Source organism: Ahaetulla prasina, chromosome 4, assembly GCF_028640845.1.
Source record: "Ahaetulla prasina isolate Xishuangbanna chromosome 4, ASM2864084v1, whole genome shotgun sequence".
Taxonomy (NCBI): domain Eukaryota; kingdom Metazoa; phylum Chordata; class Lepidosauria; order Squamata; family Colubridae; genus Ahaetulla; species Ahaetulla prasina.
In genome coordinates this window covers 7,788,857-7,802,311 of record NC_080542.1, presented here as the reverse complement: position 1 = coordinate 7,802,311, position 13,455 = coordinate 7,788,857, and the positions used below count along the sequence as shown (strand labels likewise).

General features: G+C 38.4%; 1 protein-coding gene across 1 annotated transcript; it reads left to right on the top strand.

Moving 5' to 3' along the window:
- Positions 1–919: 919 nt before the first annotated feature.
- Positions 920–10,824, top strand: LOC131196993 (vomeronasal type-2 receptor 116-like). Its single transcript, XM_058180534.1, has 4 exons — positions 920–1,204; positions 1,615–2,478; positions 9,725–9,851; positions 9,929–10,824. The coding sequence occupies exons 1-4, from the start codon at positions 920–922 to the stop codon at positions 10,822–10,824; spliced, it is 2,172 nt and encodes a 723-aa protein (XP_058036517.1).
- Positions 10,825–13,455: the final 2,631 nt, after the last annotated feature.

Below are 13,455 nucleotides of genomic sequence, written 5' to 3'. Positions count from 1 at the left end.
CCCTATGGGTAGGATGGAAGGCAAAACATTTTCACAATAACGAAAGCATCAAGATGTTTCTCCTGATGTTTTTGGTGCATAAAGTAGGTACTTTGAGCTGCCCTGCAAGTGATGCTTTCCTTGTTCCACATGAGTGGTACCAACCTGGGGACCTCATCATTGGTGGGATGATGTCTCTCCTCGTTTACCACTTTCTTGAAAGTAAATTTTATGAAAACTCTGCTATGACATCTTATGACATGCCAATGTAAGAATTTTCTTTGCTATCTAATCTTAGCCAGATCTCCGCACCCCCAAAAAACCCCCACCCTTATATGAGTAAAAGCTGTGCATAAAAGTAGCATGCTTTTAATGTAATATTTTAATGCTTTTTGTGTCTTTCAATGGCATCTGGTTCTAGCAGAAGAAATAATCTTCTTTACACAATTCTAAAGGTTTTTTGAAAATCTCATAGAAAATAAATGTAGCACTTTGAAAAAGTCACTGCTTATATTGGTTGCAATATATATTAGCTGAAAGACATGGAAATACTGTGTAAAAAGTAAATTTGAACTCTGTAGAAATTACCAATAAAGAAGAATATTGGTAACTCAGGGTTGAAATGAAGGATCCTTGGTGCTCTCTGATATTTCATATTTTCTTGCAGACATTTCATTATCCAAACTAGATAACATCCTCAGTGCCAGGCCGTGATGATGTTACCTACTTTGGATAATGAAACATCTGTAAGAAAACACCCAAGTTCCAAGACCACCAAGGATCTCCCTGTAGAAATTATTAAGAATTGTAGGAAGACAATTATCTTTTTATTACTACCAGAGAAAGCAATGTTTGTTATTCATACAGAAATGATGCTACCTTATGAGAATTGTCCATTTCCTTTTTCAAGTGAGGTATTTAAATCATTTGCAGTGTAATAATGAAGTTCTACCAGCACATCCTTGCCTTGGCCTTTGCTGTGAAGGAGATCAATGAGGACTCCCAGATCTTACCTAACGTCACTCTTGGGTTCCACATCTATGACAGTTACTACAATCCAAGGATGACCTATCGCACCACCATGGACCTGCTTTTCAAATCCCAGGAATTTGTCCCTAACTACAAATGTGACAGCCAGAAGAATCTTATGGCTATTGTTGGAGGATTGAATTTTGATACGTCATCTTATGTAGCTAAACTCATAGGATTCTTCAAGATTCCACAAGTAAGCTTTGATAGGATTAATTAGAAAAATTCTATATATTGTTGTGGTTGTGATGGAACAATTAATAAGCATGAAATATTAGGCCTAGGTTTGTGTGAATATGTTCTGCATGGCTTAAAATCTACTACTTAGTACTCTTTGAAACTACAATACAAATTTCTGGAAGTGAGTATTCAGAGACATTCCATAGCTGTGGGAAGATTTTTATGTAGTACTCCTTGCCCCTATTAAAACAATTGATCTCTTCTATGTATTTGAAGGGAATGCCAGAAAATTCCTTTCTATATTTATATTTAAAAGATTTCTAGGGGAAAAAAATCCTTGGATATATTTTATAAAAAAAAAAATCTACACTAACAGTTATATTTGATTTAATAATTGAAAAGAATCCTACTCCATTTTTCTTCTAGCTGACATATGGCTCATTGGCCCAAGAGGAATTCCAGACCAGTAAGCTCTCTTCAGTTTACTTCATGGTTCCCAAAGAGGACCATCAGTACATTGGGATTATCCAGCTGCTTCATCATTTCAACTGGACATGGATTGGGATTTTTGCTGTTGATAACAACAGTGGAGAAAATTTCTTACAGAAAATGCAGCCCTTACTTTCACAGAATGGAATATGTTCATCATTTGTACAAAGGCTTCCACAACTAGTCCACTTGGAATATTGTCAAAAATCTTTTCAAACAATTCAAATTATTGCCCTCAATATGATGAACAGCAAAGCAAACACATTTCTTGTCTATGGAGAATCCTTGACAATAATGTGGCTAAAGATAGCCATTTTTATAGTAGATCCTGAAAGCAAGGAAATTGCCTTATTTGGAAAGGTGTGGATCATGACTGCACAGATTGATTTTGTACTATCAGGATTTCAAATCCGTTGGGATCTCCAGATGTTCCATGGGGCTATTTCCTTCATTGTCCATTCAACTGAAGTTGCAGGTTTCAAGGAATTTCTTCTGAGCATAAATCCTATTTCAATCTCCAGTGATGGTTTTTTGCAGGATGTTTGGGAACAATCATTTGAGTGTTCATTTCCAAAAGCAGAATTGAAAGAAATATATAGTAGGAAATGCACTGGGGAGATGAAGCTGGAGGATCTTCCTGGGCCTGTGTTTGAAATGGAAATGACTGGTCAAAGCTACAGTATCTACAATGCTGTTTATGCTGTGGCCCATGCTTTGCAAGCACGACTCATGCTGAGATATAATATTAAAAAAACAACGATGAATGAACAAACTGGCCACTTAGATCTCCAGGCTTGGCAGGTATTCTCTCTGCATTGGGCACTTCTTTTATTTCAATGAGTAGCTTTGTATAGAAGCTTTGTTTTGAAATGATTGTAGAAAGTCTTAATATTTTCTGCACGTGGAATCAAGTTAAGTATTAAAAAAGAATTTAGAAATAAGGAGGGTTTTATCTACGTCAGTGAGAAAAAATAATTTGTTTAACAGCTTGCATTCAGAACTTCTGGATGTTTCCTCACTGGAGATTTTTATGACGAGTTTGTAGAAACCATTTGTCAGAAATGGTATAGGGTCTCGTCCTTCAGCAGGGAGTTGAACTAAAAGACCTCCGAAGTCCCTTCCAACTCTATTATTCTTTTCTATAGAAGACATATAGATAAACAGGTTTCTGTTATTCTGATCATTGAAAATTATTTAGGAAATCATCTTAGTTTGTCCAATAAGAATGATATATAATAATATAATTATAACTAAATGAATAATAAGCCTGCATAAGAGCATCAGCGTGCCTACTGTTCCTGTCCTAATGTTCCCTTTGATTGTATCCAATTTCGTATAGTTATTACATACTTATGCTTATATATATGCTTATGTATCATATAGTTATTTCACTCTTATGCTTATATATACTGTTGTGACAAATAAATAAAATAAATTAAAATAAAAATAAAATATTTTAAATGACTTTACATTGTCTGTTCCAAAAATAATCAATTTTTAAAGATACTTCTGTGTGGCTCATGAACTTTTAATATGTTCTAATTTGAGTCTTCTGTCTCTATCAGATATTTAGAGGAATGAAGTGGTGGTCCTTCTTATATGTGGCATACATAGTATGAACAACTCCTATGTTTGCAGTGATCACTATCTCTCATCTATCTATGGATTAAGAGTACTTGAATCTCAGATTTTAAAGTTCTGACTAAGGGATTTCAGACTATCAAATAGCTTCATACAAATGAGGAAAGGTTCGATATGCTCTAGATATAATTACTTATTTAATTGTTGTCGTTAGTTACGAAATCATGTCCGATCCATCACGACCCCATGGACAACATTCTTCCAGGCCTTCCTATCTTCCACCATCCACTGGAGACCATTTAAATTCATGCCGACTGCTTCAATGACTCAATCCAGCCACCTCATTCTCTGTTGTCCCCTTTTGCCCTCAATCTTTCCCAGCATTAGGCTCTTCTCCAGTGAATCCTTTCTTCTCATTAGATGGCCAAAGTATTTGAGTTTCATCTTCAGGATCTGGCCTTCTAAAGAGCAGTCAGGGGTTGATCTCCTCTAGGACTGACCGGTTTGTTCACCTTGCCGTCCAAGGGACTCACAGGAGTCTTCTCCAGCACCATAGCTGAAAGGTCTCAATTTTTTGGCACACAGTCTTCCTTATGTTAATTTGATATAATGAAGGGAACAATAGGACAGGAACGGTAGGCACTTTTGTGCTCTTATGCACGCCCCTTATAGTCCTTTTAGGAATGGGGTGAGGTCAATAGTAGACAGTTTTTGGTTGAAGATTTTGGGATTTTGAATAGAGACTATGGAGTCAGGTAATGAGTTCGATCATTAACAACTCTGTTACAGAAGTTATATTTTCTGCAATCAAGTTTGAAGCAGCTGACATAAAGTTTGAATCTGGACCCGTGCCCCTCCTGGCTGGTGCTGGCCACTCAGGAGGTGACACGAGGCTGGCTCCAGGGGATTACGAGTGCTTCCTTGTTGGAGGGAGTCTTTCCGGCCACCTTGAAAGAGGCGGTGGTGAGGCCCCTCCTCAAGAAGCCTTCCCTGGACCTGGCTGTTTTAGGTAATTATCGTCCGGTCTCCAACCCGCTCATGAAGGTTGTAGAGAGTATGGTGGCATATCAGTTCCCCTGCACCTGGAGGAAACTGTCTATCTGGACCTGCTCCAGTCCGCCCGGCCCGGTTACAGCACTGAGACGGCTTTGGTCGCTGGTGGATGATCTCTGGAGGGCCAGGGATAGGGGTTATTCCTCTGCCCTGGTCCTATTAGACCTCTCAGCGGCTTTCGATACCATCGACCATGGTATCCTGCTGCGCGGTTGGAGGATTGGGAGTGGAGGCACCGCCATCGGTGGTTCTCCTCCTATCTCTCCGACCGTCGCAGACGGTGTTGACGGGCAGAGGTCACCGCGGCGCCTCACTTGTGGGTGCCGCAGGGTCGATTCTCTCGCCTTCTGTTCAACATCTATATGAAGCCGCTGGGTGAGATCATCAGTGGCTTCGTGTGAGGTACCAGCTGTACGCTGATGACACCCAGCTGTACTTTTCACACCGGGCCACCCCAATGAAGCTATCAAGTGCTGTCCCGGTGTTTGGAAGCCGACGGGTCTGGTTGGGGAGAAACAGGCACAAGCCCAACCCCCCCAAGACGGAGTGGCTGTGGATGCCGGCATCCCGGTACAGTCAGCTGAGTCTGCGGCTGACTGTCGGGAGCGAGTCATTGGCCCCGATGGAGAGGGTGCGCAATTTGGGCGTTCTCCTGGATGAACGGCTGTCGTTTGAAGACCATTTGACGGCCGTCTCCAGGAGAGCTTTCCACCAGGTCCGCCTGGTGCGCCAGTTGCGCCTTTCTAGACCGGGATGCCTTGTGCACAGTCACTCACGCCCTTGTGACGCCTCGCCTGGACTACTGCAATGCTCTCACATGGGGCTCCTTGAGGGGCATCCGAGGCTACAGTTAGTCCAGAATGCAGCTGCTGGTGATAGAGGGAGCCTCGTGGCTCCCGAGTGACACCTATCCTGCGCAGGCTGAACTGGCTACCTGTGGCCTTCCGGTGCGCTTCAAGATGTTGGTGAACGCCTTTAAAGCGCCCATGGCATAGGGCCGGGTTACTTACGGGACCGCCTGCTGCTACCGAATACCTCTCACCGACCTGCGCGCCTCACAGAGAGGGACTCTCAGGTGCCATCGGCGCGACAGTGTCGTCTGGCGACACCCAGGGAAGGGCCTTCTGTGGGGGCTCCCGCCCTCTGGAACGAACTCCCCCCAGGACTTTGTCAACTTCCGGACCTCCGAACCTTTCGCCGTGAGCTTAAAACCCACTTATTCATCTGCGCTGGACTGGGTTAGTTTTTTTAAGTTTATGGGTTTTAATGGGTTTTAGTCCTAAATTTTAATCGTGGCCAATTTAATAAGTTTTTTAACTGTATTTTAATTGTATTTATAGTGTATTGTGTATTTTTACTTGGCTGTGAACCGCCCTGAGTCCTTCGGGAGAAGGGCGGTATACAAATTTAAATAATAAATAAATTTAAATAATAAATAAATATTGTTTGCTCTTGTATTATCGCGATTGAAGCTGAAGTAGTCTTTTACAGGAAGGATATTGCAATAGATGATTATGGTCCAACTCTATGGTCAACTTATTTAAATAGTGGACCTAAATCATAGGAATTGGTATAATTTCAATATTAATTTTGGTTTGGTTCATTGTTGGTGCTTTTATCTTTCCTTAACAATGCCAAATGAATAATAGAATTTGTATTTACATCTGCATGCAATATCAACTATCAAATTTATAAGGGTACATATTTAGCAATTATTATAGGAATGGAAAAAATGAGTGGATGAGATTTGAATACGATGGTCTCCTCACTATCATCATGCTTTCAACTCCTTCTATCTTTCATTCTTTTTCAAGTAGCTCCATTCATTTCTTCAAGGCATTTCGTTCAACAATTCAGCTGGGGAGAGAGTGTTCCTGAATGAGAAAGGGGAAGCAACAGGTGGATTCGACATCATCAACTTGATCACCTTTTCAAACAGATCCTTTCAGAGAATTAGAGTGGGAAAGATGGATCCCAGATAATGTTGAAAAGGCCCTTCGCAAACTGAAACCATCTCTATCTATTGGACCTGATGGCCTATGTGCATACTTCTTAAAAAAACTTTCCACTAATATAGCAGAACCCCTAAGCATAATCTTTGAAAAAGCTTTCACGACCAGCTCCCTACCCAAACTTTGGTCACTAGCCACAGTCATCCCTGTCTTCAAAAAAGGAGACCCCAGCCTAGTTGAAAATTACAGACCAAATTCTTTATGCTGCATCACCTGCAAAGTAATGGAATCAATCATCAACTAATCCATTACCCTCCACCTAGAAACAAACAACCTACTCTCTAATAAACAATTTGGTTTCAGAAAAAATTATCCTGTAATTTACAACTTTTGCACTGCAAAAACATATGGACTACAAATCTTGATCAAGGCAAAGCAATAGATGGTATTTACACAGACTTCTGTAAAGCTTTTGACAAGCTTTTGGTACATGACAAACTTCTCCTAAAACTAAAATCCTACGGCATCTCCGGACCCCTCCACAATTGGATATCAGCATTCCTGTCAAACAGACAAGAAGTGGTCAAAATAGGCAGTGCCCTATGAAATCCTGTTCTTGTCAATAGCGGCATTCCCCAAGGCAGCGTTCTAGGACCAACACTCTTCATATTATACATTAATGATCTCTGTGACCATATTATAAGTAATTGTGTCCTCTTTGCTGACGATGTTAAACTATTTAACACTACCAACGATACAGTTACCCTTCAAAAAGACGTTGACTTTGTGTCGGAATGGTCAAAAACTTAGCAACTCCAAATCTCAACCAGCAAATACTCTGTCTTACACATTGGGAAAAAGAAACAGAACACTAAATACAAGCTTGATGGACATTACCTTGTAGATGACCCCCACGTCATTAAAGACCTTGGAGTTTTCATATCAAATGATCTAAGTGCCAAAGCCCACTGCAACTACATTGCAAAAAAGGCTTTAAGAGTTGTAAACTTAATCTTGCGTAGCTTCTTCTCCAGAAACACTACACTACTAACCAGAGCATATAAAACATTTGCTACACCAATTCTAGAATACAGCTCACCTGTCTGGAACCCATACCTCATTTCGGACATTAATACAATTGCGCATGTCCAGAAATATTTTACAAGAAGAGTTCTCCACTCCTCTGATTACAACAAAATACTTATGCCACTAGACTTGAAATCCTGGGTTTAGAAAATTTAGAACTCCGCCGCCTTTGACATGACCTGAGTTTAATTCATGGAATCATCTGTTACAACATCTTTCCTGTTGAAGATTATTTCAGCTTCAATCACAACAATACACGAGCACACAATATATTTAAGCTTAATGTGAACCGCTCTAGTCTTGATTGCAGAAAATATGACTTCAGCAACAGAGTTGTTAATGCCTGGAATGCACTACCAGACTCTGTGGTCTCTTCCCCCAAACCCCAAAGCTTTAACCAAAAGCTGTCTACTATTGACCTCACCCCATTCCTAAGAGGTCTGTAAGGGGCGTGCATAGGATCATCAACGTGCCTACCGTTCCTGTCCTAATGTTCCCTTTGATTGTATCCAATTTCATATAGTTATCACATACTTATGTTTATATTTATAGTTCACGCTTATGCTTATATATACTGTTGTGACAAATAAATAAAATAAACAAACTGTTATTGTAATCCACTTATACAAAGTTTGCCACAGCATCATATTTATCCCAAATCATCCCCAAAATTAAAAATATTTTGTCCTGGATCAAATATACACATTTGATAGGAGATTCCTCCCCGAGATGGCTGCTGCATGGTAAGAGCTTTTATTTTCTCATACCAACAATTTGATGATTTTACTGCCAAATCTGGTTTTCTGGCAGTGCTGCTCCCTGGATGTGAATGGGAGTACTTAGAAATGATCCAAGATGACTTTTGGAGAACTATGGCTCCAGTTGGGAAGGAGAGTCTTGAAGAAATCTGTAAGTAATCAAAAAGTCACTGGGCATACACATCTTCCTGTCAGCAGTTTCATTTTCTTAAGCATGCCTGGGATCTTAACTTTCACTTTTCACTTTTCACTTTTAAATAATAAATAATAATAATAATAATAATAATAATAATAATAATAATAATAATAATAATAATAATAATAATAATAATAATAATAATAATAATAATAATAATAATTGTTATTATTATTAGCTTTAAAAGTTGATCAGTGGTTGAATGCTGATTTATTTCAACCCTTTGCTGAACTCTGGTTTTTTTTTTTCCATTTTTTTCTCTCTCTTTGATATATGTTTTTTGGTTAACGAAGGAAGCACCAAGCCTTTGCATGGTGAAGAATTTTCATTTGACTTGTTTTAATATTAGAATTTCACCCAAGGATTTCTGTATTTTTTGAATTTTCAAAATATTTGCAAATTTATTTGAAGTTTACCTTTTTTTTTTTTTGATTTTTTTTTATCTTGGATTGAAATATACAGAAACATTTAGAAAACCTCCTTTTCATTTCTTTCTGCTTCTCTGTTCTTTGTTCCTTGATAAAATTTAACAGACTAAAGAATGGCTGAACAGTGGCTGAAACTTAAGAAAATATGTGACAGGTATTTTATTTTTATTTAATTTATTTTTATTTATTTATTTTGTCACAACAGTATATATAAGCATAAGTATGAAAGTAACTATATAATATATAAGCATATATATATAAGCATAAGTATGTAATAACTATATTGATTGGATATAATGAAAGAAAACATTATGACAGGAATGGTAGGCGCATTTGTGCTCTTATGCAGGCCCCTTATGGACCTCTTAGGAATGGGGCGAGGTCAATAGTAGAGAGTTTTTGGTTAAAGCTTTGGGGATTTTGGGAAGAGACCACAGAGTCAGGTAGTGTATTCCAAACATTAACAACACTGTTACTGAAGTCATATTTTCTGCAATCAAGATTGGAGCGGTTAACAGTAAGTTTAAATCTATTGTTTGCTCTTGTATTGTTGTGATTGAAGCTGAAGTTGTATGCAGCATCGAAAGTTCTCTCTAAAAAATTTGATGAAATGATAATGATTGTGCAAAAAGATATGATAAAAATATACAAAAAGACTTCAGTTCAATTCCAGGCCTAAAATATATTCTCAAACCTGGATAATTAAGTTGATTTGATTGGTTTAAGCCTGCATAACCCTACACTATTCTGTTTGAATGGGGAAATGAGAAATTCTTTCTTCCTACGAAGATTGCGGGAGATGGATGGATTTATTTTACCTAACCAGAAATGACTTCTATCTGGACTTTGATGAGAAGATAGACTTATTCTGGAGACTGAATCTAATGTATTTAATTAGACAACAATTGTAAAGAGATGATATTAATCAACCATACTTTAATCAATTATGAACTCAAAACCCTCCTTTTCAAAACCTTTTATGTTTATCACCAGGATCTTCCATTGTCTCGGTGCAATGACCCTTGTTTCCCTGGGTCCTGGAAGAAGGGGATCGAGGGGGAACAGTTCTGCTGCTATGACTGTGTTCCATGCCCAGAAGGGAAGATTTCAAATCAAAATGGTAAGGACGCATGAGATTAATAAAGTGGGTTTCAATAATATGGAATGCCTAGATGACAAATTCCTTGACTTTTCTTCCAAATATGGATGATTGTTTTGAATGTCCAGAAGATCATTATCCAAATAAAGAAAAGAAAGGATGTATCCTGAAACCGGTGGTGTTTCTAACCTTTGAAGAAACTTTAGGAATTTGTTTAGCCTCAGCAGCTCTTTGTTTCTTCTTCTTGACCTGTTGGGTACTTGGAACATTTATTAAGCACAGGGATACTCCCATTGTCAAAGCCAACAACCGGTCCCTCACCTACACCCTGCTTGTCTCTCTTCTGCTCTGTTTTCTCTCCTCTTTCTTCTTCCTCAGCCAACCTGGCAAAGTGACCTGCCTTCTCCGACAATCAACGTTTGGCATTACTTTCTCAGTGGCCATTTCTAGTGTACTGGCCAAAACGATCACTGTGGTTGTGGCTTTCAGGGCTACTAAACCTGGTTCTCAGATGAGGAAATGGATGGGGAAAAGATTGGCTTTTTCTATTGTACTTTCCTGCTCTCTCTTAGAAATATGTATCTGTATTCTTTGGTTATCAACATCTCCCCCATTCCCTGAGTTGCACTCAGAGCTCCAAGAAATGATTTTACAATGCAATGAGGGATCAGCTTTCTTCTTTTATTGTGTCTTGGGCTACATGGGTATCTTGGCCATTGCCAGCTTTATTATGGCTTTCCTTGCCCATAAATTACCCAACAGCTTTAATGAAGCCAAGTTCATCACCTTCAGCATGTTGGCCTTTTGCAGTGTTTGGATCTCCTTTTTTCCATCCTATCTGAGCACAAAAGGCAAAGCCATGGTAGCTGTGGAGATCTTCTCCATCTTGGCCTCCAGTGCTGCACTACTGGGATGCATATTCTTGCCAAAGTGCTACATCATTGTTTTCAGACCTGACCTCAACCACAGGGAGCAACTCATAAAGAGGAACTAATATCTGATTTGATCTTTCTGACTTAGCAGAACTTTTCAAAAAAGGAATAAAAAGACTGCTGCCTACATGAAAATTATATACAAGTTGAGAAACATAGACATTTTTATTTCTGTTAAAGAATTATTTATATAGGATATTTGTGATTATTAAGTTTTATTATGGTTGGCCATTCCAAAGTAAGTTCTCATATTGCTGCATTTGCATCATTTCCCAAGTTTCTTTAACCTAGCCCATTCTCCTTTTCAACACTCTTGTTGAATTTGACTTTGATCTAGCTGTCTTGGTTTCTATTAGGATTTTTCAGGTATTGACTCCAGCAATGTTCAATGTTTGCAGGGACATTTTTATGGGTTTTATACTTTCAACTCACAAAGCTCTATATAAAAATAATAAAAAGTGGATTGCCATTGTATGAATACATATTTAGAACAGTATTATATTAGTTTGGATTTGTTAGGCTTCTTTGAAATTTAAAGAAGGGATCGCCTTCTGCCACTGTTTGCCTCCCACCGACCCGTGCGCTCACATAGGGAGGGCCTCCTCAGGGTGCTGTCAGCTAAACAATGTCGGCTGGCAACCTTCAGGAGGAGGGCCTTCTCTTTGGGGGCCCCTTCCCTCTGGAACGAGCTTCCCCCAGGACTTCATCAACTTCCTAATCTCCGGACCTTCCGCCGTGAGCTGAAGACATATTTATTCTTCCGCTCAGGACTGGCATAGAATTAGTATTATTATTTGTAATTTTAAATGGGGTTTTATGGTTTTATGTATTTTAATTTAGGGGCCAAATTTAATAAGTTTTTTAGCAGTGTTTTTATTTGTATTGTATCCATTGATTGTTGATTTTATCTGGCTGTGCACCACCCTGAGTCCTTCGGGAGAAGGGCGGTATAAAAATTAAATAATAATAATAATAATAATAATAATAATAATAATATTATTATTATTATTATTATTATTATTATTATTATTATTATTATTATTATTATTATTATTATTATTATTATTATTATTATTATTATTATTATTATTATTATTATTATATCCTGTATATTTAACTGCATTTTTTTTAAAATATACTGGACAGTAACCATTTATTCTCTACACATACATCTGTAAACTGTTATCAGGTATTAATAATATGGGAAATCTATTGAACCAAAGTGAAATTTTGGCAGCAACCGAAACAGCTAATGCATTCCTAGGCTGCGTTACTAAGGGATAGAGTCACATCTGCATGATATTCTAGTACCACTTTACAAAGCCTTAGTAAAACCACACTCAGAAACTTGCATCCAGTTCTGGTCACCACGAAAACAAACATGTTGAGGCTCTGGAGAGAGTGCAGAAACAGCAACAAGAATGATTAGGGGACTGAAGGCTAAAATGTTTTGTACTTATCCTTTTCTTCCCAGATTTCTTGGCCTTCAGTTGCCTGTCCACTGCTGGAGGTTTCAGATGGGCACTCTGCTCATTTTAGCTGCCATGCTACTATATAACTCATAAAATCATCTGCTATAATGTCCTTCCCGTCGAATACTACTTCAACTTCAATCGCAACAATACACGAGCATACGATAGATTTAAACTTAATGTGAACCGCTCCAATCTTGATTGTAGAAAATATGACTTCAGTAACAGAGTTGTTAATGCCTGGAATGCACTACCTGACTCTGTGGTCTCTTCCTATAATCCCCAAAGCTTTAACCAAAAACTCTCTACTATTGACCTCACCCCATTCCTAAGAGGTCTGTAAGGGGCGTGCATAAGAGCACCAGTGTGCCTACCATTCCTGTCATAATGTTCCCTTTGATGTATCCAATTTGTATGATTTGGAAAAACTTTGTATAATTTGGAACAATTTGTACAATTTGGAACAACTTGCCTGCAGAAGTTGTGAATGCTCCAACCCTGGAAATTTTTAAGAAAATGTTGGATAACCATCTGTCTGAAATGGTGTAGAGTTTCCTGCCTGGGCAGGGGGTTGGACTAGAAGACCTCCAAGCTCCCTTCCAACTCTGTTATTACGTTATGTTATGTATGGTTATTTCGTGCTTATACTTATATATACTGTTGTGTTTGACAAATAAAATAAATAAATAAAATAGATAGATAGATAGATAGACAGACAGACAGACAGACAGACAGACAGACAGACAGACAGACAGACAGACAGACAGACACAGATAGATAGATAGGTAGATAGATAGATATCAGAATCAAAAAGAGTTATGGATTTGATTTTGTTAAAAGTGAATTGGAAATCTTACTGTGTGTAAAATGATTGACATATTATTGCTAAGATTTATAAAATGTTATTGAAATTGAATTTGGTAAGTGAACATGTAAACATTCAGTGGGCAAGGAATCTTGGATATGAAAAAATAATTGCTACCAATCTGCCTTCCATTGAGGACCTGTATACTGCACGAATCAAGAAGTGGGCCGTGAAAATATTTACAGATCCCTCACATCCAGGACATAAACTGTTTCAACTCCTACCCTCAAAACGACGCTATAGAGCACTGCACAACAGAACAACTAGACACAAGAACAGTTTTTTCTCCGAAGGCCATCACTCTGCTAAACAAATAATTCCCTCAACACTGTCAAACTATTTACTAAATCTACACT

Bases quoted from the DNA above. Each gene is read 5' to 3' on its own strand.
- LOC131196993 (XM_058180534.1), top strand. From the start codon at position 920: ATGAAGTTCTACCAGCACATCCTTGCCTTGGCCTTTGCTGTGAAGGAG. The intron at 1,205-1,614 runs GTAAGCTTTGAT...TTTTTCTTCTAG, and splicing joins GATTCTTCAAGATTCCACAA to CTGACATATGGCTCATTGGC. The intron at 9,852-9,928 runs GTAAGGACGCAT...TGACTTTTCTTC, and splicing joins GAAGATTTCAAATCAAAATG to CAAATATGGATGATTGTTTT.